At 39.0% G+C, this 23,099-nt stretch overlaps 2 protein-coding genes across 2 annotated transcripts in view; one reads left to right on the top strand and one right to left on the bottom strand.

Moving 5' to 3' along the window:
* Positions 1 to 5,427, bottom strand: part of LOC143295085 (uncharacterized) — a 7,628-nt gene extending 2,201 nt beyond the window's left edge. Inside the window, exons 1-5 of the mRNA XM_076606650.1 lie at positions 5,332 to 5,427; positions 4,165 to 4,392; positions 3,406 to 3,487; positions 2,601 to 2,739; positions 1,748 to 1,827 (exon numbers count right to left, since the gene is read on the bottom strand). Of these exons, the coding sequence (XP_076462765.1) occupies positions 1,748 to 1,827; positions 2,601 to 2,739; positions 3,406 to 3,487; positions 4,165 to 4,391 (528 nt within the window). The 5' untranslated portion in view covers position 4,392; positions 5,332 to 5,427. The remainder of the gene's footprint in view (positions 1 to 1,747; positions 1,828 to 2,600; positions 2,740 to 3,405; positions 3,488 to 4,164; positions 4,393 to 5,331) is intronic.
* Positions 5,428 to 5,475: 48 nt separating this feature from the next.
* LOC143294630 (uncharacterized) lies at positions 5,476 to 22,988 on the top strand. Its single transcript, XM_076606006.1, has 10 exons — positions 5,476 to 5,651; positions 6,009 to 7,283; positions 10,948 to 10,992; positions 12,736 to 12,958; positions 14,688 to 14,858; positions 15,312 to 15,378; positions 17,576 to 17,750; positions 19,419 to 19,602; positions 20,922 to 21,013; positions 22,783 to 22,988. The coding sequence occupies exons 2-10, from the start codon at positions 6,045 to 6,047 to the stop codon at positions 22,834 to 22,836; spliced, it is 2,250 nt and encodes a 749-aa protein (XP_076462121.1). The 5' UTR covers positions 5,476 to 5,651; positions 6,009 to 6,044; the 3' UTR covers positions 22,837 to 22,988.
* The last annotated feature ends 111 nt before the right edge of the window (positions 22,989 to 23,099 follow it).

The raw sequence follows: 23,099 nt of genomic DNA, 5'->3' as shown, positions 1-23,099 counted from the left end.
TATCTTTACCACCTAATTTTAGGATTACATTGGATTCAGTAAACCTTTGTATGAATAAAAATTGCTGGGAAAAAATATCTTCCTTTCATTATTATTGATGTTCAATGTTCTGCCAGATACTATTTTTCAGTTCCTGATAAATTAAGTATTTGAAACTTAACATTTTAAGCGGACAGAGCAAGATGTAGTTGAACAGGTCTTATGTTGTTTTAACTTACCTTTTGACATGGTTTAATTTCTCTCTGACCAATTACTGAACGTGACATAAGTGAACAAGTCTAACATTGTTTTAACTGATTTTTTGACATGGTTTGATTTCTCTCCGACAAATTACTGAACATGACATAAGTGAACAAGTATAACACTGTTTCAAGTGATCTTTTGACATGGTTTGATTTCTCTCTGACTAGTAATAGTATCAGCCCTGAAATGGCCCCTTTGTGGTCTGCTGGGCTATAAGCAATGTGATTTAATTTTACTTGACCATGTGAAATTGAATTACAATAAACTGCACACACATTAGCAGAGACACTGATTCCTGGGCAAGCATCTTACTCAATCCATGTTCAAATGCGAAAACTGTGATTTACAATTGGTCCCTCCCTGTCTACAGCTTTGGTGAAAATATACTCTTTAAACACACACACACACACACACACACACACACACACAAACATAGACACAAACACACATACACACACACACGCATGCACGCACACACAATGGGACATTTCACTTTATTTGTTGTCAGTTTGACTTGGGCTTTAATGAAAATTCATACATAAAAATGGATGAACACACACACACACACACACACACACACACACACACACACACACAGCACTGTATTTTGTTGTACTGTATTGTATTCAGCTATTCTTTTCTTTCCCTCCCTCCACTTCTGTCCCCTGCCTTTGATCAATTTCTTTCTTTTTTTTAAAAAAAGCTTCCTCATTCCATGGCACAGCCTCACACTCCCCATTGCTCAAACTGAACTTAGCCCTCAAAGTTCAAACACTTGGCAAACTCAGCAGCACAGATCATGGTCAGTGGGAGCAAGGTACTGATTGCCGGTTGTGGCTCCTGTGTCAGCTGATGCTATGCTAGAAGCAAGGTGGCAGAATGTTTAAGACTCTTATCTGCCAATACAGCATCCATTAGGGTTTCGATTCGAATCTTAGTCTCACCCTTTCTACCAAGTTTGACTGGAAAATTAAACTGAGTGTTCAGCTATATTATGATAAACAGAGGTCCCATATGCAGCATGTACTTAGCGCACTGAAGAAGAACCCATGGCAACATCAGTGTTGTCTATTGGCAAAATTATGCAGAAGAAATCCATTCTGACAGGTACACAAATATATATGTATGCACCCAAGGCCTAAGCACATTCGGTTATGCTGCTGGTCAGGCATCTGCCTAGCAGATGTGGTGTAGCGTATATGGATTTGTCCGAACGCATCAAATTCCTCCTTGAGAAGCTGAAACCGAAACTAAAACTGATGCAGTGCAACGATCCTGTTGGTCATGCTAAATGTAACAAACAGGGGAGATATATCTTAATGTGCCATTCCAGAACACTTCACGATGATACATTTCACATAATTTTTTCTTGTGTATTCTGATTGAGCTCTGACTGTCGACAGAATGATCTCACAAATGACAGAATATTTCTAATTTCTTAACCTTCTTACAAGAACAAGATCCTAATGAAATGTGAATCTGTGAATCAAGAATAAAATTCAACCTTTGTTCTCCCTTTGCAGAAGGCTTCAGTGTCCATGTGACAGTATTCCTGTCTGATGTTCGCAGCATACAGATCGTACACTGAAAACAGAAAACAGCACACAATAAATTTGAGTGTGTGTGTGTGTGTGTGTGTGTGCGCGCGCGCGCGTGTGTGTGTATGTTCATGTTTTTCTGTTAACGTACATGTGAGATATCTATTTTCGTTGTCTTCTCTGTAAACATATACATGTGAGATATCTATTTTCTTTGTCTTATGCGTGAGTGTATGTGCATGTTCGCATATGTATGACTGTGGGCATTTGGCTATGCAAGGTGTGTGTGTGTGTGTGTGTGATTGTGGAGGAGTGGGAATGGGTGTATGCAAGGACAGCAAGAGGGGAGCAGAAGCAGTGGTTACATGTCTACATGCCTGCATAAGACTACATGCGTTTTTGTGTTGCTACTGCTGTTGTTCTCACTCTGATTTCACCCTATCCACGGTGGATAGGGTGGCACTGCACCATAGCGACGTGCTCATCCTGGGAAGAGCAGCCCAAATTTAAAAAAAGAAAAGAAATCTGTTGTTGCAAAAAAACAATACTATACTATACTATATTATACTATATACTGCAGTATAATACAATACAATACAATACAATACAATATAACACAACCATTCCCATGGCAAACTTACGTAGAATAAATCCACTCTGATGTACACAATTATATCATGCATGTGCTCAAGGCCTAACTAAGCATGTTGGGATATGCTGCTGGTCAGGCATCTGCCTAGCAGATGTGGTGTAGCATGTATGGGTTAGTCCTAACGCTGTGACGCCTCCTTGAGAAGGAGCCCACCACCTGATGCTCACCTTGCTGAGACTGCCCCAGGATGGCCATGTCAAAGTCCAGAAAGAACAACAGGTCCGGGTCAGCACAGGCCTCATCTTCAGGCAGGTGCTTTATGGTGGCCTTGATCATTGCGGCTACCTTCTGTGATAGCTCCTCACTCTGAAAGGAAGGGCACACTGATGGACTGATAATGCCAGGAATGTATACATCGAGTGCTGTAGACAAGGTGCACAAAGACGCAAAGTTATGCATTGCGTTGCAAGCACAGTATTCACACTTGTCTGCCTACCAGTTTACCCCAACTTCAGTTTCATGTAGTGTCAACATTATGGGATGATCAAATGTATGTTGTACAAAACCAAACTATCATACCATATCATATTAAGCTGAAAAAAATGTGTGTGTTATGTGTGTGTTTCACATGTGTTTGTGTGTATGCATAAGTGCATACATATATGCAAAAACAAGCATGTACTTTCAGACATTTTCACTGTGCTTTAGAAGTAAGAAAAAAAAAGGTGGGAAAAACATGCAGGTATGTATTTTGTGGCAGTCCAGCATATCATTTGTCCAGAAAACCTTGTTGTGGCAGTCTAGCATATCATTTGTCCAGAGAACCTAACTCCACAGAATTCATACACTCTATGCCAAATTATTTACTACAATAACTTCTCAGAGGTGGATGGAAGGCAGATGAGAAGGGAGAAAAGAGGGTGAGAAAAGAGAGGGGGTGAGGGAACAAGAAGTAGTAGCAGAGAAACAAAATAATGCCAGTTACTTATAATCAACAATCAAATTCTAAACCATTCCAGAGTTATATCTTACCAAATTAATCTCTTCAGCAAATGTTTTGAAGAGCTCTACGCTGTCATTTTCATTGGTAGGAGACTCAGGGTTGTAGACAATGCTGCACAAAGAAAGAAATGAAAAGAAAAGAAAAGGAAGGAAAGAAGACAAAAGCAGAAAAGAAAACACGATGCAGAACACCCCAACAGAAAGACAGTGAAAATGAAGAACAAATGAACATCAAATATCTCACAAAAGAAGCACCCAAAACCACCTCTCTGTGTGTGTGTGTGTGTGTGTGTGTGTGTGTGTGTGTGTGTCTGTGTGTGTGAGCTATGCATGTGCACAAGCATGTGTGCATGTACTTGTGTGTGTCTATACGTGAAGTGTGTGTGTGGTTTTTTTAATGTATGCATATCTTGCAAAGCTGTGGATGGTTGCTTGTGTTTGGGTGTTTTTTCTGCTTTTTTGGTCTGTGTGTGTGTGTGTGTGTGTGTGTGTGTGTGTTTGAGAGAGACAGAGAGAGAGAGAGAGAGAGCATGTGTGTGTGTGCATGAAAACTGTTCAGTACTTATTTGCCTTGTCAGAATCAACTAAGTTTTATCGATAACAATATAAACAATGCAATTATTATGTCATTAATATAAATCTTCATGATAATGTCAAGCAACTGAGTAAAACATTCTGTCTTCTGTCTAGCAAAATGCATGATGAGGAACTTCTATGTTTAAGAGTAAAAACATTTGTATCGATCAACAATAACATGAAATGACTGCTGAAATGTGAAATCGACCTTACTCATGGAACAACACAGCCAGCACCACGGCAGGATAGTCCCTTATGCTTTCCCCCCAGGTGTGCAACAGCTTCATCATGTCAGACAGGTGCTTCAGCGTGTGGTAGTGGCGCCTGTTTTCACTGTAGCGATGGCTGATTTCTTCTCCCCACTTTTTCACCATCTCAGTAGATATGTTTAAGACCTGCATCCCTGGTTCATTGAGCCAGCTGAGAACATCCTCTGACATTCTGTAGACAAGAGATGAAGAGGTGAAAAAGAGAACAATGTCTGATTGTTACATCATTACAAGAAATTGTATTCCCATCATTTAGAGGAAGATAACTCATAAGCCATGACAGGGCTTTTATTTTGTTAACACTCAGAGATACAAAACATGATTGTGACAGGTAAATTTTGTTTTCTTAACTTATGAAAGTAGAAATAAATGTATTCTGATGTTCCCAGAGAGTGACATATGTGAAATGAGAATAGTTGAAATCATAACAATCCATCTCAATGACTTTCAGTTAAAGTGATAAAAAGAAGAAAAAAATACCCATGCTCAAATGTCAGAATCTTTATATATATATATATATATATATATATATATATATATATATATATATATATATATATATATATATATATATACATACAGAAGAAGAAAACACACACACACACACACACACACACACACACACACACACACAAAAACAAAACAAAAAAACAACAACAGCCAACACACTCACTGGGAAGCCGCAAATTTTAAGTGCAAAGTGTTTAGTGGTGTGAACTGACAGAATAAAGTCTGAGATAATACAGTTATTCTGATTTCACACATTCAGGTATGCATTCATGTTCGCATTTCTACATGTGCAATAACAGTGATCTTATTGTTGTTAGCACACGCACCGTTTGTAACAGCAAACATGATTGGGACATCTGAAAAACAATTAACTTATAAATTTGTGATAACCGTTGGGAAGGCATACAACAACACCCTTCCTCGGTGTTCAGTGTTTGGGTGAGACAACAGTTATTGCACTTTTGTTTTGCGAACCTGAAAAAAAATGTATGTCATAAATCGAATTTATCATGAAAGAAACCCCTTATCTTAGGCAATATGATACGAAATACACCCACAATGCTGCAATACAATACAAAATATATATAATATGACATGTCACTTGTTTAATTATGTGTCGATGTTGTGGGGCTGTGGAAGTCTGGAGTCGCGCTGTCACGAGTTGTTGTTGTTGATAGGGAATTCTTATTTGGTGAAGATAAAAATGTCGCTGCCACGGGAAGTTACTCCGATCAAACGACAGGTCGTAGCCTTTGGGGATACCCACTCAGTTTTCACTGTTCCTATGCATGGACATTGACAACCGCTGGGATATTAATGCCTGTGACCTGGGGGAACAGGATATCCCTCTCTTGTCCATGCTTCATCTTACGAAAATTGGAGCACAATAGTCAACACACTAACTGGGAAGCAGTTTAGCAGGTAGTTGCATAAAAGCATTGACCCTCGGATAGATCATATTCAAGATATGCATGTGATTGCATTAGGAGCACACAGACAGTGTGTGCATAATAACATGCAAGCACAGCAGTATAGAAGCCATAATGGTATATGGACATGGTGGTGCTCAAGCATTATCACATATGATTTCACCATATTCATCAAGCTATCAAAAAACAATAAGAGCAGTACCACTCAATCAGAAGTTTATAAAACTATTAAAAGGGTTTTTTATGTTATTTTATTTTATTCTTTAGTTGATAATATCATTTATTTATTGATTTCTTGTTTATTTTCAGTTTTTAGTAGGATTATTCATTACTATCTTGTTTGTTTCAGAGGTGCTCAGTCTGGTCTGTGTTGAAGTGAAGGACAATGGCTGTGGTCCTGACCTCCAGTGAAGGCTTTGTTCTGGATCATGATCAAGCCATCACCTCTGCATACAGGCACTGCAACCTGCTACCGACTTTTTCATCATCACCTCATCTGTACATGAGTGAGGACAAAGGAGATGAACCTCATCAAGCCCAGGGTGTATCAGAAAGCTGGAATGTTTGTTCAGGCACTGTGTTTCAGAATTCGAGACCTCTCACGAGTAAGGCAGTGCATTCATCAGAGACGTCTTGCGTTGGTGATGGATCTGATGATAGTATTGTATCAGAGCACAATACAGCTGCAGCAAAAGATTTTTCAGCACTTGCACAGTCTAGTGCCCTAGACTCAGTTGGACATATATATTCTGTGCCAAAGCATTTTGCCCAGTCTACAGCTGATACATCTTTATCAGAACAGCCTGTTTCTTTGTCAACAGTACAGCATTGTGATGAGTTGGAACTGAGAGTTACTGACAGCTTGAACAGGAACAGTGTGTCTTCAGATACAAAGACTGTCTGTGCAGGAAGGTGCATCAGATATCCAGATCATCCATGCAAATCACATTCTGTGACTTCTTTAGCAGAGAAACATTGTTGTTTTGAATCTTCATATGAATCAAATCAGGTGCTAGTGACACACGATGAATCAGCTGATCAGAAAGAAATTTCCAAAATGGATTGCTGTTTATCTGATAGCCATATAAATAGTAATGACAGCTTTTGCAGGGGCAGTAAGTGTACATGCAAATTTATGACAGATAACTCTGGAGAGGCAAGAAATGGAACAAAAATGAGAGAAACTTTGAGTGAAAACAGACATAATCAAGTGAAACATCTTGATTCAAATAAACAAAAAAGCGAAATGGTGAACAGTTGTCCAGTCATAGGTGAACATTTTGATGAGAGAGCATTGTGTTATCGCACCTCAGATGCACAGGAAAGAGAGTCAACAGTATGTAAGAACTTTGAAGAGAAATACAACAGGGAAACAAAGTACAAGATATCTTGTACCCTCAGCCGTGCAGACACTGATTGCTACCAGAGTGCTTCACCACGTTGTTCCAAAATGAAGAGATTGTCTCTGAGACTGAAGCAGGGATTTTTTGCCATCAAATTGCCCTTCATGATGGACAGTCAGTTTGAGAAAGTCATCGGCCTTGTCACTCAGGACCAAGGCAGTGAGGCTGAAGAGAAGTTACATATTGATGTGGCAAATATTCAACAAGTGATTCAGTGTAATGTATGCCCATTTGCTTTATTTGTTTGTTTAACCATTTGTTTAATTAATATGAATTAATTGGGGTTTTAAGATAGATCTATGTAAATTTATGTCTGAAAAATAGTAAATATGCAAATTATTCAGTTGTTATTTGTTCTTTTTATGTTCATAGATTTTAGAATGTTACTGATAATAACATTTACCATTTTAGTCCACTTTTAATTTTGGTATTTTTTCGCTTTTGTCATTAACAAGGCAGAAATATTGACTAACTCTGTTGTTTCACATTACCATCACAATCAACACATGTTTGTTGTCAGTTTCATTGTATGATATAGTTAAGGATTCTGTGCAAGACCAGCTGTATGGAAGACGGGGCTGGATATTGGATCTGGTTAACTAGCAGTTGCTTTCCAAGATTTGAATTGGGGATTGTATGGGGTGGGTTTTTTTTGTTTGTTTTGTTTTGTGTGTATGTGTGTTTTGTGTTTGTTTGTTTTTTTGTTGTTGTTTTTTTTGTTGTTGTTGTTTTTAATGTGTATTTAATTATCCTGCTTTTTGACTCACTTGTGTAAACAAAGTGAGTCTGTGTTTTAATCCGGTGTTCGATTGTCTGTGTGTGTCTGTGTGTCCATGGTAAACTTTAACATTGACATTTTCTCTGCAAATACTTTGTCAGTTGACACCAAATTAGGCATAAAAATAGAAAAAATTCAGTTCTTTCCAGTCATCTTGTTTAAAACAATATTGCACCTCTGGGATGGGCACACACACAAAAAAGAAGCCAAATGATATGCACACTGCATTTACTGTTGTTTTTTTTTTCTTCTCTAAATTTGGCACTTTGATCTGATATTCTGACACAACAACAAGAACAGTCATTATTATCATTTTTTGTTCAAACAGGAACTTCTTTTGCTAAGCATGGAAGTTATATTTATTTTGCAAACGTTTTGGTGCAGATAGTAAAAAAGGGAAATTAATCTGTAATTAATGCTAGGGGACTTAATTTGCTTTAAACTGATCTTTCTCATCTTAAACATTACATATTGGAATTATACTCAATACATAAAAAGCTTGTGTGTTTTACTCTCAGTATACAGGGCTTTCACTATGTTCATTTGCCCAAGTGGTCTCTTTTAGAAAATACTAAAATCAATACGAGTCGACTTTATAGATCTATTGGCTGAGCCCTTAAGGTCATGGGCAAAAATCAATTGCGTACACATATTTATACACATTCAAAGCGTGTGCTCATATTCTTCGCAAACACGAACGACGCCATTTTGTTTCAAGTTGTTGACCTGCCCATTCAATCCTATATTCAATGGACAATACACGGTAACATGATGGAAAGTTGGAGAAGGAGACCGTTAAATATTTATTCAGAGAAAGATTTGTGAACGCCTGATCACTTATTGGATTATGCCCCAAACTGCCATAAAAATATCCACAGAATCAGTTGGAATTCACAGCTAAAAATTGTAAACCATGTGAGTTAATACCCTTGAATTGATGAAACGAAAAAATTTCCAGTCTTGACTTTTCTCAAAATGAAGTCCTTTTCACTTCATACGACGTTTAGAAGTACTTGTACTTGGCTCTACATGTTATTAGTTTAACAAGATATTAAATTTTCATATCAACTTTAAAACTATAAAACTAGAATGAAAATAAAAGAGAAATTGAATTGACCGTGTCGTACTACATTCCCGGCGGGTGCAAGTAAACTTGTACATCTATCTAGATCTAGAGAAAATGGTTAAATGTTGCAGGTTAAATGTTGCAGTGTGATTGCAGCGATAGCCACGTCTCCTTTACCGCGGACTTAAAAAGATTTTTTTTATTGCCCTTAAAGATTTTTTGAATGCCCAAGATACACCAGAATAATATGATTTAAACAGCGTTCTCACTGCGGATACCGCAATCGATTTATCGCCCTTTAAAAAAGTATGTTCAAATATTAAATTTTAGAACGTCAGTTTAGGAGCCACGATAGTGTAATGGGTAAGACAGTTTCTTCTCACCCGAACACGCAGGGTTCGAATCTGGCTAGGGCTTTTTTTTTTTTTTTTTTTTTAACCCGAAGCTTTATAATAACAAATACAGAACACATTTTAACGATTAGTTTTTTGTGTGTTTTTTTTAAGTGTATCACAAGTGAGTCTTGAAGGCCTTGCCTCTCTTGTTTATGATGTTGTTGTTGTTCATTTGCCTTAAATAGTTTTTTGTATAAATCTAGGTCATGTTGTTTTTGTCAAATATGTTTCATCGATTAGTTATCTTGCTCCGAAAGAGTGATTGAAAACTTGGTGGTGAAGACCCACGGCCACCACTAAACAATGTACAGTGTATAACCCACCAGTAAATTGTGTACAAACTACAGTGAATGCGAATGATAGTTATTATTGCAGTTTAATGATAATGATAAAATGAATACTTATATAGCGCCTATACTTCCATGGCCAACGCAGTTTTTCATGCCAAACCCCCTTTGGAATCAACTTCCTCAGCCTCTCCGTCACTCATCTTTGTTGCTATCTTTTAAATCCAGTCTGAAGACCCACCATTTCCCTGCTGAATAATTCTCAACAGCTCATCCCTTTCCAGTATGAAGTAAAATGACTATTAGTGAGTGAGTGAGTTTTGATAGTTTAAGAAATTGTTGGTTGTATTTTTGATTGTGTACAATTTACAATTGTGTGCGATGACTTGTGTGTTTGCACATGTGCGGGTGTGTATTGTGTGTGTGTTGGGGAGATGTGGGGGGGGGGGGGGGGTGATAAATAATTTTTGGTAATGTTTGGTATCTTGTGGTCAGTTTCTTCCTTTTTGATATTTACATATTTGTTCTATTTATAAACGCCTAGGACTTAGTTTCAAGATTAGGCGTAAATTCTCAAGAATAATAATAAAAATGATATTCTTGGTCGGAAACCAAACTCTAAGCACTTTACAGAGTCATTTGCACAATAGGCTGCCTACCAGGGTAGAGCTGACTGGTGGTTGCCATTGGGCACTCATTCGTTTCCTGTGTCATGCAATCAGGTTTAGTCATGCACACATACACACTCATACACACTCATACAGACATGTAATATTTTACTTGTACTTCAGATGACCATTGTTTCCATAACCCACCAAATGCTGACACGGATTACAGGTTCTTTAACCTGCATATATTTGATCTTCTGCTTGCATATATACACCCGAAGAGGTTTCAGGCACTAGCAGGTCTGCACATATGTTGACCTTGAAGATTGGAAAAATCTCAACCCTTTACCTACCAGGCACTATTACTGAAATTAGAACATGGGAACCTCAGATTGAAAGTCCAGTGCTTTGACCACTCGGCTATTGAAATTATTCCACAGTTTGAACAGATCCATGGTTTAGACTTGGGTGTACATTCAATGAAGTGTACTGACGACCTGCAGGTGATTATCAACCAACTGTGCAGGAGAAATTTGTTGCAGATGTATATTTAGATCCTACATCGGCATGCAAAAAGCAGATGTTTAATTCCTGTGTTACTGGACTGAATACTTTTCCTTTACTTTGGAAATGAAATGGTTTGGAGAAAGATTTTAAAATTTTGAATCAGATTTCATTAAATTTCAGACTTGTTTTTTTTACATCAGGATCTGTGATATAAATTTGCATCTGAAAAAATCTTTTGTTCCAGCAAAGAAAGAGAAAACGGGAAAAGAAAACAAGGAGTGCTGAGGAGGTAATGATGCTGTAACTGAAATTATTCAGTTCTGGATTTGGTAAACATTGATTAGAACAAGCACTTGAGGCTGCATTCATCATATAATAAATAACGGGTAAACCTAGAATAAATACTTGAAGCTGCATCATACTGTCATATATAACATTTTTGTATATCATGTGTATTGTCATAAATGTGTGTATCATGTGTAGTACTGTCATGTATAACATTTTTGTATATCATGTGTTTTGTCATAAATGTGTGTATCATGTGTCATATTGTATCTTATAAAAGTGATAACATTTATAATGATATATATATATATCTATTATTATATATACAAGTAAATTGCCCATCCTGTGCATATGCATAGACAGAGCATGTCCACCCACAGATACACATACCACATGGAGACTTCATCAGAAAAAAAGAAAAAAAAAATTACAACTGTCCTCCATTACATTTAAAGATTTATTTTGAAAGCAGATAGAGAAAGGTTGTGTTTATTACTTATGTTGAAAACTTTATGCACCGATTAGATGAGAGATCAGACAACAACTAAAAATAGAAGTGACTTTTGTGGAAAAAAATTAACATTTTGTACTGTGAATCAAATTTGTTTGTTTGTTATAGTTTGTTTCCTGTGATGACTTTTTACAAAATTTTCCTTCTTTCATTTTTTGTTTTATTTTTTAGTTTAACTAAAAACTTTTAAGTTTTTGTTAGAGACAATGAAAGAATAGATCTACGCACACATGCTTAATGTATTGAACGCAACGGGTGAAATGCTTTGTGCAGTTTCACTGGTTTTTTCTTGGTTGTGGTATTCAATATGGAAATGACACCTTTGTGGTCAGTTGGGCTATAACTAGTATAAGCAATATGATGATAAACCAGAAATAATTCTCTTTTCAGTTTCTTACCTGTCTCCTTGTTCTCTTCCATATGTGTGTGTGTCAATGTGTTTGTATACAGGGTGGGGGTGGGGGGGGCCTGAGGTGTGCGAGTGATGTTACAATGTTTTATAAATAGTATTTTTAGCGAGTTTGTGTCTTAACATCTTTTATTATGTTCATGTGTCTTTTACTAGATCAGTAGATGTATTGTTAAACCTGCTTGGAGCCACAAGATAAGTGCCCAAATTCTCTTCAAAGACATTTCAGTATCAAGCACCGTTTGTCTGGAATTCTCTTCCTCTGGATCTCCATCACTCAGCAACTCTGTCTTGTTTTAAAAAATAATAATAATAAAATCCCAATTAATACCAACCTGTTTGAAATGGCCTTTAGTTATGACAAAACATAATTACTTGTCTGTCTCCTCCCACTCCTGATAGTCAACTTGAGCCCCCCTCCCCCTTATTGAAGTCTTCATGCAGTGCCTGTGGGTGTGTGTTCACTGTGTGTGTGCGCGCACGCACGTAGATGTTTTGTATGTGCGTGTGTAGGGTATATTTTTGTGCATTTTTGGTGTGGTGGTTATTTATCAGAAATTTGTTGTATTGTCTTGGGTACGTAGATTTTGTTTTTTCTTGTTCTATGCCCTCATTTGCTGTTGCAGGCTGTTTTAAGCTACTGGTTCATGTATTGTTTCATGTGAGGCGTTTAGAGCCAGTATTTGAGGAGTTTGTGCCATATTAGTACAATATTTTATTATTAGAATTACTATTAGTAATATTATTGTTGTTGTTATTGTTATCATTTTTGTTATTAATGTATAATATTATTATTGTTTGATTTCATTTGATGCCCGGTGTTGCAGGAGAGGCTGCACAAAGTTCACGCTTCACTGGTGGAGTCAGCCAGAGAGCGGGGGATCTTCCTGAAGCGTATCCCCCTGCCCCTGGACAACAACCTGTTGTCACGGCAACATGCTCAGCTGGACCACCAGACAGACGTTTTCAGCCCCCTCCTGCTGACTGCTGACGGGGCGCCCCTTCTGCACATGGGGGACACTTTGAAGCCACTGGTTGTCAGTGGTGCTGGTGAGTAGGACTGTCAGTGGGTGTGATTACCGTACATTGTGCACATTATTATGTGTGTGCGAATGTTTGTGTTTGTGTGTGTATATATATATATAATGTGTGTACATGAACAATGTTAAATGAGGTCAAGTCAAAGTTGATATGTGTGGGAAGAGTATTGGATGAGTGTGCTTGTGTGTGTCTGTGTAAACGGTATTGAACATGTTTGTGTGTTTGTATGTGTGTGTCTGTCTGTGTGTCTGTGTGAGTAGTGTTGAATGAGTGTGCGAATATGTTTGTGTTTATGTGAGAACAGTAATGAACATGAATGTGTGTGTGTGTGTGTGTGTGTTTGTGAGAGAGAGAGAGAGAACAGTCCTGAATAAGATCAAGTCACTTTGATTTGTTGTCTATCAATTATTCAATATCACATTGCTTTGCATTGTATCATTCCCATCTAACAATGGAGAGTACACTGCCCCTGTTAAATCTGAATCTTTTATTTTCATCTGTCTGCGTAATTACGATGTGCATTTGCTTCCATATTACAGTGGATTTTTCTACAGAATTTTGCAAGGACATCTCTCCTGTTGCATTGGGTTCTTTATTATCTATGTTGAAATTGTGTGCTGCACACAGGCTGTCTGTTTATCTTTTCATCTTTTTTTTTTCTGCCCCATCATCTGCACTATTTCAGTGGCATGAAAGGCCACAGACTTTGAGACTGTTTTGTTTATATTGATGATGATGAAGGAGGAGGACTATGACGATGACAATGACCATGTTGCTATGGAAGTCCATTTTGGTTTGGGATTGCGTGACAAGGCTGTACTCTACGCTTCCTGTCATAATGATATCCCGGCGTTAACCAGGCCCGAGAGATACAGACGCTTGCAGTGTTGGTCAGGTAATTAGAGCAACACACCCAAAGACGCATCCTTGAAGTCGATGACACTCGACTGTGTGGTCCCAGTCTCCCCATTTAAGCCCACAGCACACTCAACTCTGGATAGGAGCTGGCCATGGGCCAAAAAAACCACCTCCGCTGGGATTCGAACCCACGTCCTCCCAGCCGTCAGTCCGTGACGCTAACCACTTTGCCACAGTTCCCAGACCACAGCTCATGGTGAAGTTGAAGGGGAGGGGAGTGGGGGGGGGGGATAAAAATTCCAGTCCTTCAATGAATCGAATCAGGAACCTCAGTGTCATTTTCTAGTCGTCTTCTTTTTGTTCCCCTCTTCACAGTGTCAGTCCAACCCCTCTGAGGAATGATGTTGTCCTCACTTCCTAGTCAAGTACTTTATCCACCATGCCGCCACTCAAAACAAAGCAAAAAAAAAATCCTCCTTTTGAGGCTGTTCAAAGAGGTCACACATTGTTGATTGAGTATAATTTGAAATGGAAATTTTCAAAAGACAAAAAATGAGATTTTTTTTTATCTATGTCTTTTTCTTGCCTGCTGATAGTCCTTGGTGCTAGAGTTTTAAATTTCTTTTCATTTCATATTGTCAGTTCCATTCAGTTTTCTATATTTCTGAAGAGATGCAGCCTGTTGTTAAGCTGTTATTCATTCATGTCTATCTATCTGCCAGTCTATCTGTCTATCTATCTGTCTATCTGTATCTATCTTTCTATCTGTATGTCTGTCTGTCTGTCTATGTGTGTGCTTGTTTGTTTGTGCGTGTGTGTGTGTGCGTGTGTGTGTGTGTGTTGCTTTTCTGCATTACTATTCACTGCATTACCATTACAGACTCCATGGCTTTCTGTGCTGCTGACATCATTCACCGACGTGTTTGCCACAACAGCACTGAGGCTTCAGTGGTGGACGTTGAAGGCACAAGTTTCGTTTTGCCGCCACGCTCACAGTTCCTTGTTTCAAACCTGCAGGACTTCTGTGACCATCTTTGGTTGGAACTTGATGGTAAGGTGTTGCTGTGGTGTGTGTGTGTGTGTGTCTGTATGTGTGTGTGTGTATGTGAGTGTGTGTGTGTGTGTTTGTGTGTGTGTGTGTGTGTGTGTGTGTGTGTGTGTGTGTGTAATGTTTCCACATGGCCGGTTATCAGAGGAGGCCCTGCATTACTGCGAAGTCACTTTGGTGATGTGTTGTGGTGTCTGTTCTGAATCAACATAGTTATGTGAAATATTATCTGCTTGGCACTTATGTGATGATATAGATAACATTTCATTTGCCTTTTTATGTTTTTTTGTTGTTGTTGTTGTTGAACATGAATTTTTTAAAATGTGATTAATTGTTGATTTGCTGTTGTTAGCATGCAAGTAAATTTTGTGTGTGTGTGTGTGTGTGTGTGTGCATGTGTGTATGCACACATTTGTGTGTGTATGTGTGTGTGTGTGTGTGTGTGTGTGTGCACAGAGGATGGCTATGACTTAATTGTGTTGGATCCACCATGGGAAAACAAGTCTGTCAAAAGAAAGAAAAGGTGAGTGATTTTTCTAGCATGGACCCTGAAATTCGTGCCTCTCTTGGTGAATATCTGATCTCAAGTCACATCAAGCTTAGTTGAGCTTAGATCCCAGTTATTACATGGTGTTTACAATGGAACTCAGATGCCTCATTTGTCACATAAACCAGTTTTGCTTTCAAATAAAATATAACATTCTTAATTGATTAACTGTATGTTAGTTGGTCAATCACCTTGTCTGATAAGTGTTGTTTGATTCCATCAGTGTGTTTATGTGTTTGTCAGGTGACGGTGGGGTTCTGTAATGTGTGTTACTGCAAATACAAAGATGAAGTCTTCTTTCACTGAGACAGGATGACTTTTAAAACTGCTTAAAGTCTTAATTATTGAAGTGGAAAATTTTGCTGCTGCGCTGGTTGTTGTTTTTTGCTGTTGGTTGTTTTTTGTTTTTTTGTTTTTTGTTTTTTTGTTTTGTTCTGTTTTGATTTTCAGTAGCTGAAACAAATATTCTTCATGGATATCTTCTGCATTGATGGGTCATTGTTCCCACACTCTTTCATTTCTACAAAAGGCTTTCTATACATGACTGTTGTACCATCATAAAACATTGTCGGTGAGAGGATAGAATTAGATAAACAGTGCCGCAGGACAGTGAACAGTCTTTGCTGTGGCTTTGGAACTTTCATCTTGCCCCCAGTCATTTTCTAGTTTGTCATTGTTTTGTTTTGTTTTTTCTGTCTTTGTTTATTTGTTTGTTTTTACTCTGTGTGTGTGTGTGTGTGTGTGTGTGATATTTTTTCCTCTTCCAATGGCTGATATATATATAATAATAATAATGGTATTTATATAGCGCTGAATCTTGTGCAGAGACAAATCAAAGTGCTTTCACACCAGTCGTTCACACGCATGCATAACTCTAAAACTGGAGAAACTAAAGACAAGGGCAGGCAAGGGAGGCTATTTTGGGAAGAGGTGGGTTTTAAGGCCAGACTTGAAAGAGTGTGGAGACTTGACGAAGCGAAAGAGTAAGTTCATTCCAACTGCAAGGTCCAGAGACAGAGAAAGAACGGCGGCCAACAGTCGAGTGTTTGAATCTGGGTATGCGTAAACAGAGTGGATCCGAAGCCGATCGTAGTGAGCGAGATGGAGTGTAGAGGTGAAGGCAGCCGCAGAGATAGGAAGGGGCAGTTTTGTGAATACATCTATGACATATTTGTTGCAAGGGTATGCTGTACACGCTTCAGCTTGTTGTGCTCAGTGTCTTAGTGTTTGTTGCTGCATTGTGCTGTCCTTGACGACTGACAACATTGCACAATGGGCAGAAAACCTATTGCAAAAGAGGGCGCTAGCCAGCGGGACAAAGGGGAGGTTACCTACTTCCGGGAGGTTATCGGTCGTAGTTTCATTTTCTCCGCATGGGCGGATAGTAGTTTGCACAGGACAGGAATGTCAGACCCCTGCCGGAGTCTGCACTAGTTGGGTCATGGTAAGTATATTATTTAAACGTAATTTTAGATAGAAAATTTCCTTTTTCAGAGACCCAGACTTTGACACACAACAGACAGAACTGGAGGAGTCTGGTGAACAGTTCTTCTCTGCAGCGCTCCAGTGACTTCACAGAGTTGAAGAAGAAGAAGACAATTGTCCTTGAATGAATGAAACTTGTTAAAATTGACGTCACAGAGTTGACGAAGAAGAAGAAGACAGTTGTCCTTGAATGAATAAAACTTGTTAAAATTGACTTCACAGAGTTGACGAAGAAGAAGAAGACAGTTGTCCTTGAATGAATGAAACTTGTTAAAATTGACTTCACAGAGTTGAAGAAGAAGAAGACGATGATTGTCCTTGATTAAAACTTGTTAAAATTGACTTCACAGAATTGACAGAGAAGAAGAAGATGGTTGTCCTTGATTAAAACTTGTTGAAATTGCCTTCACAGAGTTGAAGGAGAAGAAGAAGACAACAATTGTCCTTGAATGAATAAAACTTGTTAAAATTGACTTCACAGAGTTGGAGGAGAAGAAGAAGAAGATTGTCCTTAAATGAATAAAACTTATTAAAATTGACTTCACAGAGTTGAAAACGAAGAAGACGACGATTGTCCTTGAATGAATGAAACGTGTTTAAATTGACTTCACAGAGTCGAAAAAGAATAAGATGACAACTGTCCTTGAATGAATGAAACTAGGTTACAACCCGCAGTCTGTGCTTTCAGCTACAACATGATGAACGAGGACGGGCTTCAGAACCTTCCGGTAGCAGACCTGTCCCGGCCGGGGGGTGTGGTGGCAGTGTGGGTGACCAACAACCAGCGGCTGGAAGACTACACCCTGGACACCCTGTTCCCACTGTGGGGGGTGGGGCTGCTGGCCAGGTGGCACTGGCTCAAGGTCAGTGTAGTGGTCTGCAGTGTGTGCGCATGAATGACGCCTGACTGAATGACACGGGGAAACAAATGATGAACGCCTGAAGGCTTTTACGTGTATGGGGTTAAAAAAAAAAAAAAAATCATACACGTAAAAGCCGACTCGTGTACATATTGAGTGAACGTGGGAGTTGCAGCCCACGAACAAAGAAGAAGAAGGCTCTTAACCAGATAGGCAGCTGCTGTTTATATGATTCTGCATGGTCTCTGACCAAAGACAGGCATTATGTAAGTGTCAGTAAGAATAATAATGATAGTAACAAGAATAATAATTATAATGATAATAACCGTCAGGGTGGCTTTGAAGAACCCTGATACCACTCTGATCAGAAGAGCTCAGTGGTGGAGTGGCTAATGCCCTTCAGTCAGGGCTTGCGTCTTGGCCCGAGCTCTGTGCAGTGTTGGAATCTTATGTGCCGGGATTGTTTTTGTTTTGTTTTGTTTTTGCATAGAACAGTGTATACCTACATACATGAAGACAAGTTTGAATAACAAGAAAAGACGAGGAGAGATATTTAAAATCAAAACAAAATTATCAAAATTTAAACAAACAGGCAAACAAAATGCTGCGCATTAACTGGAGAAGGATATGTAAAGTACATGACATTTAGAAACACCTTCGATGTATAAAAGATGTATAAGTCAAATATGCTGAAATATAACATGATCAACATCAACATCTATCTATCAGTCCCTCTTACTTCCTAGAGATGTACACTGTTTCTCCTTCCTTCTCTCTCTCTCTCTGTCTCTTCCTCTCTGTCTCTTCCTCTCTCTCTCTCTCTTTTCAGGTCATGTTCACTCATGGAAACAAAGAATGGCGATAAACCGAACAGTCTCCATTGACAGAAAGTGAACAGATACACATGTGACTGGTTGCATACTGAATGAGAACAAGGGAGGAATGTATAGAGGGAGGAAAAGGAGGGGTGGGGGTGGAGGGGGGGGGGAGCAGGGTTAGTTTGTATTGGGATTTGTATGTTCTTTGACCTTTTGTTAATTCAAAGACAATGATTACAGAGAAATAAAGTAGTTTCTGTTTTAGCTTTGCTGATATTTGAGGCTTGCAGTGCATTGGTTGGTCAAATTCATGTAAAAATTGTTATGCTTGTTTCATCTGGCGGCACTTCACTTTTTGTTTTCATGCATCGTTGACTGTAAAAAAATGAAAAAGTGCCCCGTATTCTGAGAATTCTTTTTAAAAATTGTTTTTAAGTCAAGGATGTGCTAAAGTTGATAAATGCATAAATAAATGAATAGATATACAACACATACCAGGACTAGATATATTTACAACACATTAGTACTGCAATATGCACTGTGCTTTGTCTACATGTAACACATCCTAATTAATGTTATTTTACATCTTTATGAGTTTTTGTTTTTGTTTTTAGCGCTTATTGGTGCAGACTTAGTTGTAATTTTTTTTTTTTTTATTGCGTGCGACTCTTTGAATATTATAATTCAAAGACTGTTCAGTATGGCGTAGATGTTCCTAGTCTGGCTGCTCTTTTACTGCATCTGGTACTATCTGTGTGTCTTCATCTGTCTGTCCATCGGTCAGTCTGCTAGTCTGTCTTCCAATGCGTGTGCACATTTCAGTTATGAAAATTTGTTTTAATAATGTGTACAGGTGACACAGACAGGGGAGATGATATCAGGCATGGAGGGTCACAAAAAGCCCTACGAGGTGCTGCTCCTGGGGAGGTCAGCAGCAGGGGGTCGCCCCACGGAGGAAGCAGGGAAGGAGGTGCCAGAGAGCAGAGTGATCATGAGCGTGCCTTGTAGCCTGCACTCCAAGAAACCCCCTTTGGCTGGTGAGAAAGAGAGAGAGAGGGGCTGGGGGCAGAGGGGGGCAAGGTGCTGGGAGTTTCGGTTTTAAGAAGGCCTCAAATTGTGCGGACTGGTGTGTGGCCTCCTTGCGACCTAACATTGATGGTTCCCTGCGGACTGCAGACGCTAGAACTGTGACGGACGAACCTGGGTGTGGTTGTGTGTGGAGGAATCTAAATGAGCGGCTTGGGAGTAATGCCACTGAAACGGTGCAGATGATGGGACAGCAAAAAAAAAAAAAAAAAAAAAAATGTGTGCGGACTGGTGCGGTGGTCAGGTGGTTAGAGCGCTGGATTCTTGCCTGAGTTCCTGAGTTTGATCCCCATCGCACCTGGTGGGGTAAGGGTGGAGTTTTTTTCCAGTCTCCCAGGTCAACATAAGTGCAGACCTGCTAGTGCCTGAACTCCCTTTGTGTGTATAACTATGCAGAAGATAAAATAGGCATGTTAAAGATTCTGTAGTCCATGTCAGCATTTGGTGGGTAATGGAAACAAGAACATACCTGGCATACATCCCCCCCCCCCCCCCCCCAAAGCCCCCGCCTCCCAAAACAGAGTATGACTCCCTACATGGCTCGGATAAAAACGGTCATACATGAAAAAGCCCACTCGTGCATTAGTGTGAACATGGGAATCATAGACCGTGGACGAAAAGAAAAAAAAAAGGCCTCAAAGCATGTGCACTGATCCATGTATGCCACACGACGAGTGCTTGAAGGAAAGGGGGAGGGGGTGGGAGTGGAGGCAGATGCCTGACTTGGGCACAAACCCAGTGAGCTGCCCAGGCCTTGGGATGGCGGGAGCAAACAGAAAGCAAGAGAGTATTGTTTTTTTGTTGATGAGCATGAATATATTTGTATTTCTTTTCATCACAACAGATTTCTCTGTGTGAAATTCGGGCTGCTCTCCCCAGGGAGAGCGCATCGCTATACTACAGTGCCACCCATTTTTTTTGCATTTTTTCCTACCTGCAGTTTTGTTTGTTTTCCCTATCGAAGTGGATTTTTCTTCAGAAATTTACCAGGAACAACCCTTTTGTTGCCGTGGGTTTTTTTTTTACATGTGCTAAGTGCATGCTGCACACGGGACCTCAGTTTATCATCTCATCCGAATGACTAGCGCCCAGACCATGCATATAATATGTGCGTTTTCATTACTCTCACAGTCCCAGAGTGTATCATACAGGGTATGTGTGTGTCTGTGTTTGTGTATGTAATAGTGTGTGTGTGTGTATGAGTGTGTGTATGTGTCTTCATGTGCATACTGTGCTTGTGTAGGACAGATGTTTTTTTGCTGTGTTCCAGATGTGTTACAGCAGTATCTGCCAGCGGCGCCCAGATGTCTGGAGCTGTTCGCCCGAAACTTGTGGCCAGGGTGGACCAGCTGGGGAAGGGAGGTAATTGTTACTGGATAATAATTAATGATAATGAAAATGATAATAATTATAATTGTAATAAATAGTAATGAGAATAAAAGATTAGTATTAATGGTGTTAAAAAAATGATAATAATGATAATAATAGTATGTATATTTAACTCTTTCCAACCTGTCAGAGTGCTTTACAATAACATGTCAGACACAAAGCACACAAAAACACACTCATACATACACACACACACACACACACACACACACAGGCGCTGGATTTTTGTTTCATGGTTTTCGTTGGTTCAGAGTATTGTTTGTGTGTGTGTGCTTGCTTTTTCTTTACGCATTTGCAGTTGATTACCAGCTTCTTTTTTAACCTGATGGACTTTCTGGACATCAGTTAGACTGTGACATACAACTGTATCAGTGGTATACAGAACGAGTTCCAGCACTCTGACAAGTGCTCCAGATATCAGCATTCTCATAGCAGAGCCAGAAATTTTTCCATACTGTATTTGTAGATGAGGCATTGTGATCTTCGTGAATGTGAAAGCCTGGTGTGTAAAGTTGAACTGTTCCCTCAGTGCTGTAGCCAACTTAGAAGGGAAGGCCAGAGCTTTCATTTTGTTATCAGCATCTGGTTCTGGTCTTTCCTGATAGACCCAGGACTTGCAGCAATTAGTGGAATAATCAGGGTTTTTTGCCAAGATTCATAGTGATAGAAAGTGGGTGCTTTTGTTGCTCACCTTTCTGTTTCTTGTTTAAAATGTCTAAGAAATGGAGATGCTGCAGTTCAGTGGAAAGGAAAAGGCATCATGTCAAGCTCACTGGTTATCCATTGCGTTGTTTCTCTATCCACTCTCTGTCTTGCTGTTTGTTTTGTTGTCGTTGGATTCAAAGTTATTGTTGTTGTCATCGTTTTGAGAGAGGTTGAGAAGTGGATCAGATCGAATCAAAGGGTGTGCATATGTGTGAATGTATATATAGTGATGGCGTGTTTCTATAATACGTCACTTTCATTCACAAGCATTGAGCAAGGCAAGCGCAGAAATATTTGCTGTCAGACAGTGTTGTTGTTTTTTGTTTTCTTATTTATCATATATTTATATGTGTGTGTGTGTGGGTCTCTCATGGTTTAAAAGAAAATTATTTTAAATTAATCTGTATTGGATGTGAATAATGTGACCATCAGACAGTTTGGATTATTTAAATGAGTACAGTGCAAATCATATACTCAAATATCAGAATGTGAAATCAGATTTATTTCAGCCAAAACAAGAAAATGGTTTCAAAGTAGAAACATTCATTTCTTCACTTTGATATATACAGACTACCATAGAAATGCTTCCTGCCTATCCATGGTCTGGCGTTCCTGCTTATTTAAGGATAGTTCGTTTCAGCGGAGCTAAAAAAAAAATAGTGACATTTCTCATGCAAAGCTGGTTCAGAGGACTCATAAAAAATTACAGTGCAACTTTTCTACAACGTTTCAATGGGAAAAAAGGAAAGAAATATGTCTTTGTGATGTTGAAAGTTTAACATTTATTACACAGACTGACTTTGTTTCAACAAGTGAATCAAAATACCACATGTAATAAAACTTCTCTTGAAGTATAACATTTCAGTTTAGTGTTTGATTGGCATCAATAAAGAGTGAAGGTTTTAACGTATGCATGTATAATAGTGCATAAATGTCACACATGCTTATCTGCACACACACGCGCGCACACGCACACGCACACAATTTTGTATTATTGTAGTTCAAATGTGTTGACAACATTGCCCTTTGTTTTCCAGGTCTTGAAACACCAGAACATGATTTTCTATGAGGTTGTCAACAACACACACTGAAGGTCTTTCAGTCAATCAACAGGGAACTGGTAGAAAACTGAAGACCTCTCAGAACTCTGGATCTCTGAATCACAGTGACTGAAATTTGGGGGTATGATAAAAAAAAAGGAAAGGTTTTGTTATGTTGACACATATTAAACACTGTGCATTTTTTTTCTGATTTGCGTTATCTCTCTCATCCCTGTGTTCTCTCACCCATGTGTGTGTTGTGTGTGTGTGTGTGTGCCCTGTAGTCCACAAGAATGCCTACCTTGGAAAAGAAG

Source organism: Babylonia areolata, chromosome 20 (genome assembly GCF_041734735.1).
Source record: "Babylonia areolata isolate BAREFJ2019XMU chromosome 20, ASM4173473v1, whole genome shotgun sequence".
NCBI lineage: Eukaryota > Metazoa > Mollusca > Gastropoda > Neogastropoda > Buccinidae > Babylonia > Babylonia areolata.
This window is presented reverse-complemented; position numbering and strand designations above follow the sequence as displayed.

Bases quoted from the DNA above. Each gene is read 5' to 3' on its own strand.
- LOC143294630 (XM_076606006.1), top strand. From the start codon at position 6,045: ATGGCTGTGGTCCTGACCTCCAGTGAAGGCTTTGTTCTGGATCATGAT. The intron at 10,993-12,735 runs GTAATGATGCTG...CCGGTGTTGCAG, and splicing joins AAACAAGGAGTGCTGAGGAG to GAGAGGCTGCACAAAGTTCA. The intron at 12,959-14,687 runs GTGAGTAGGACT...TTACCATTACAG, and splicing joins ACTGGTTGTCAGTGGTGCTG to ACTCCATGGCTTTCTGTGCT.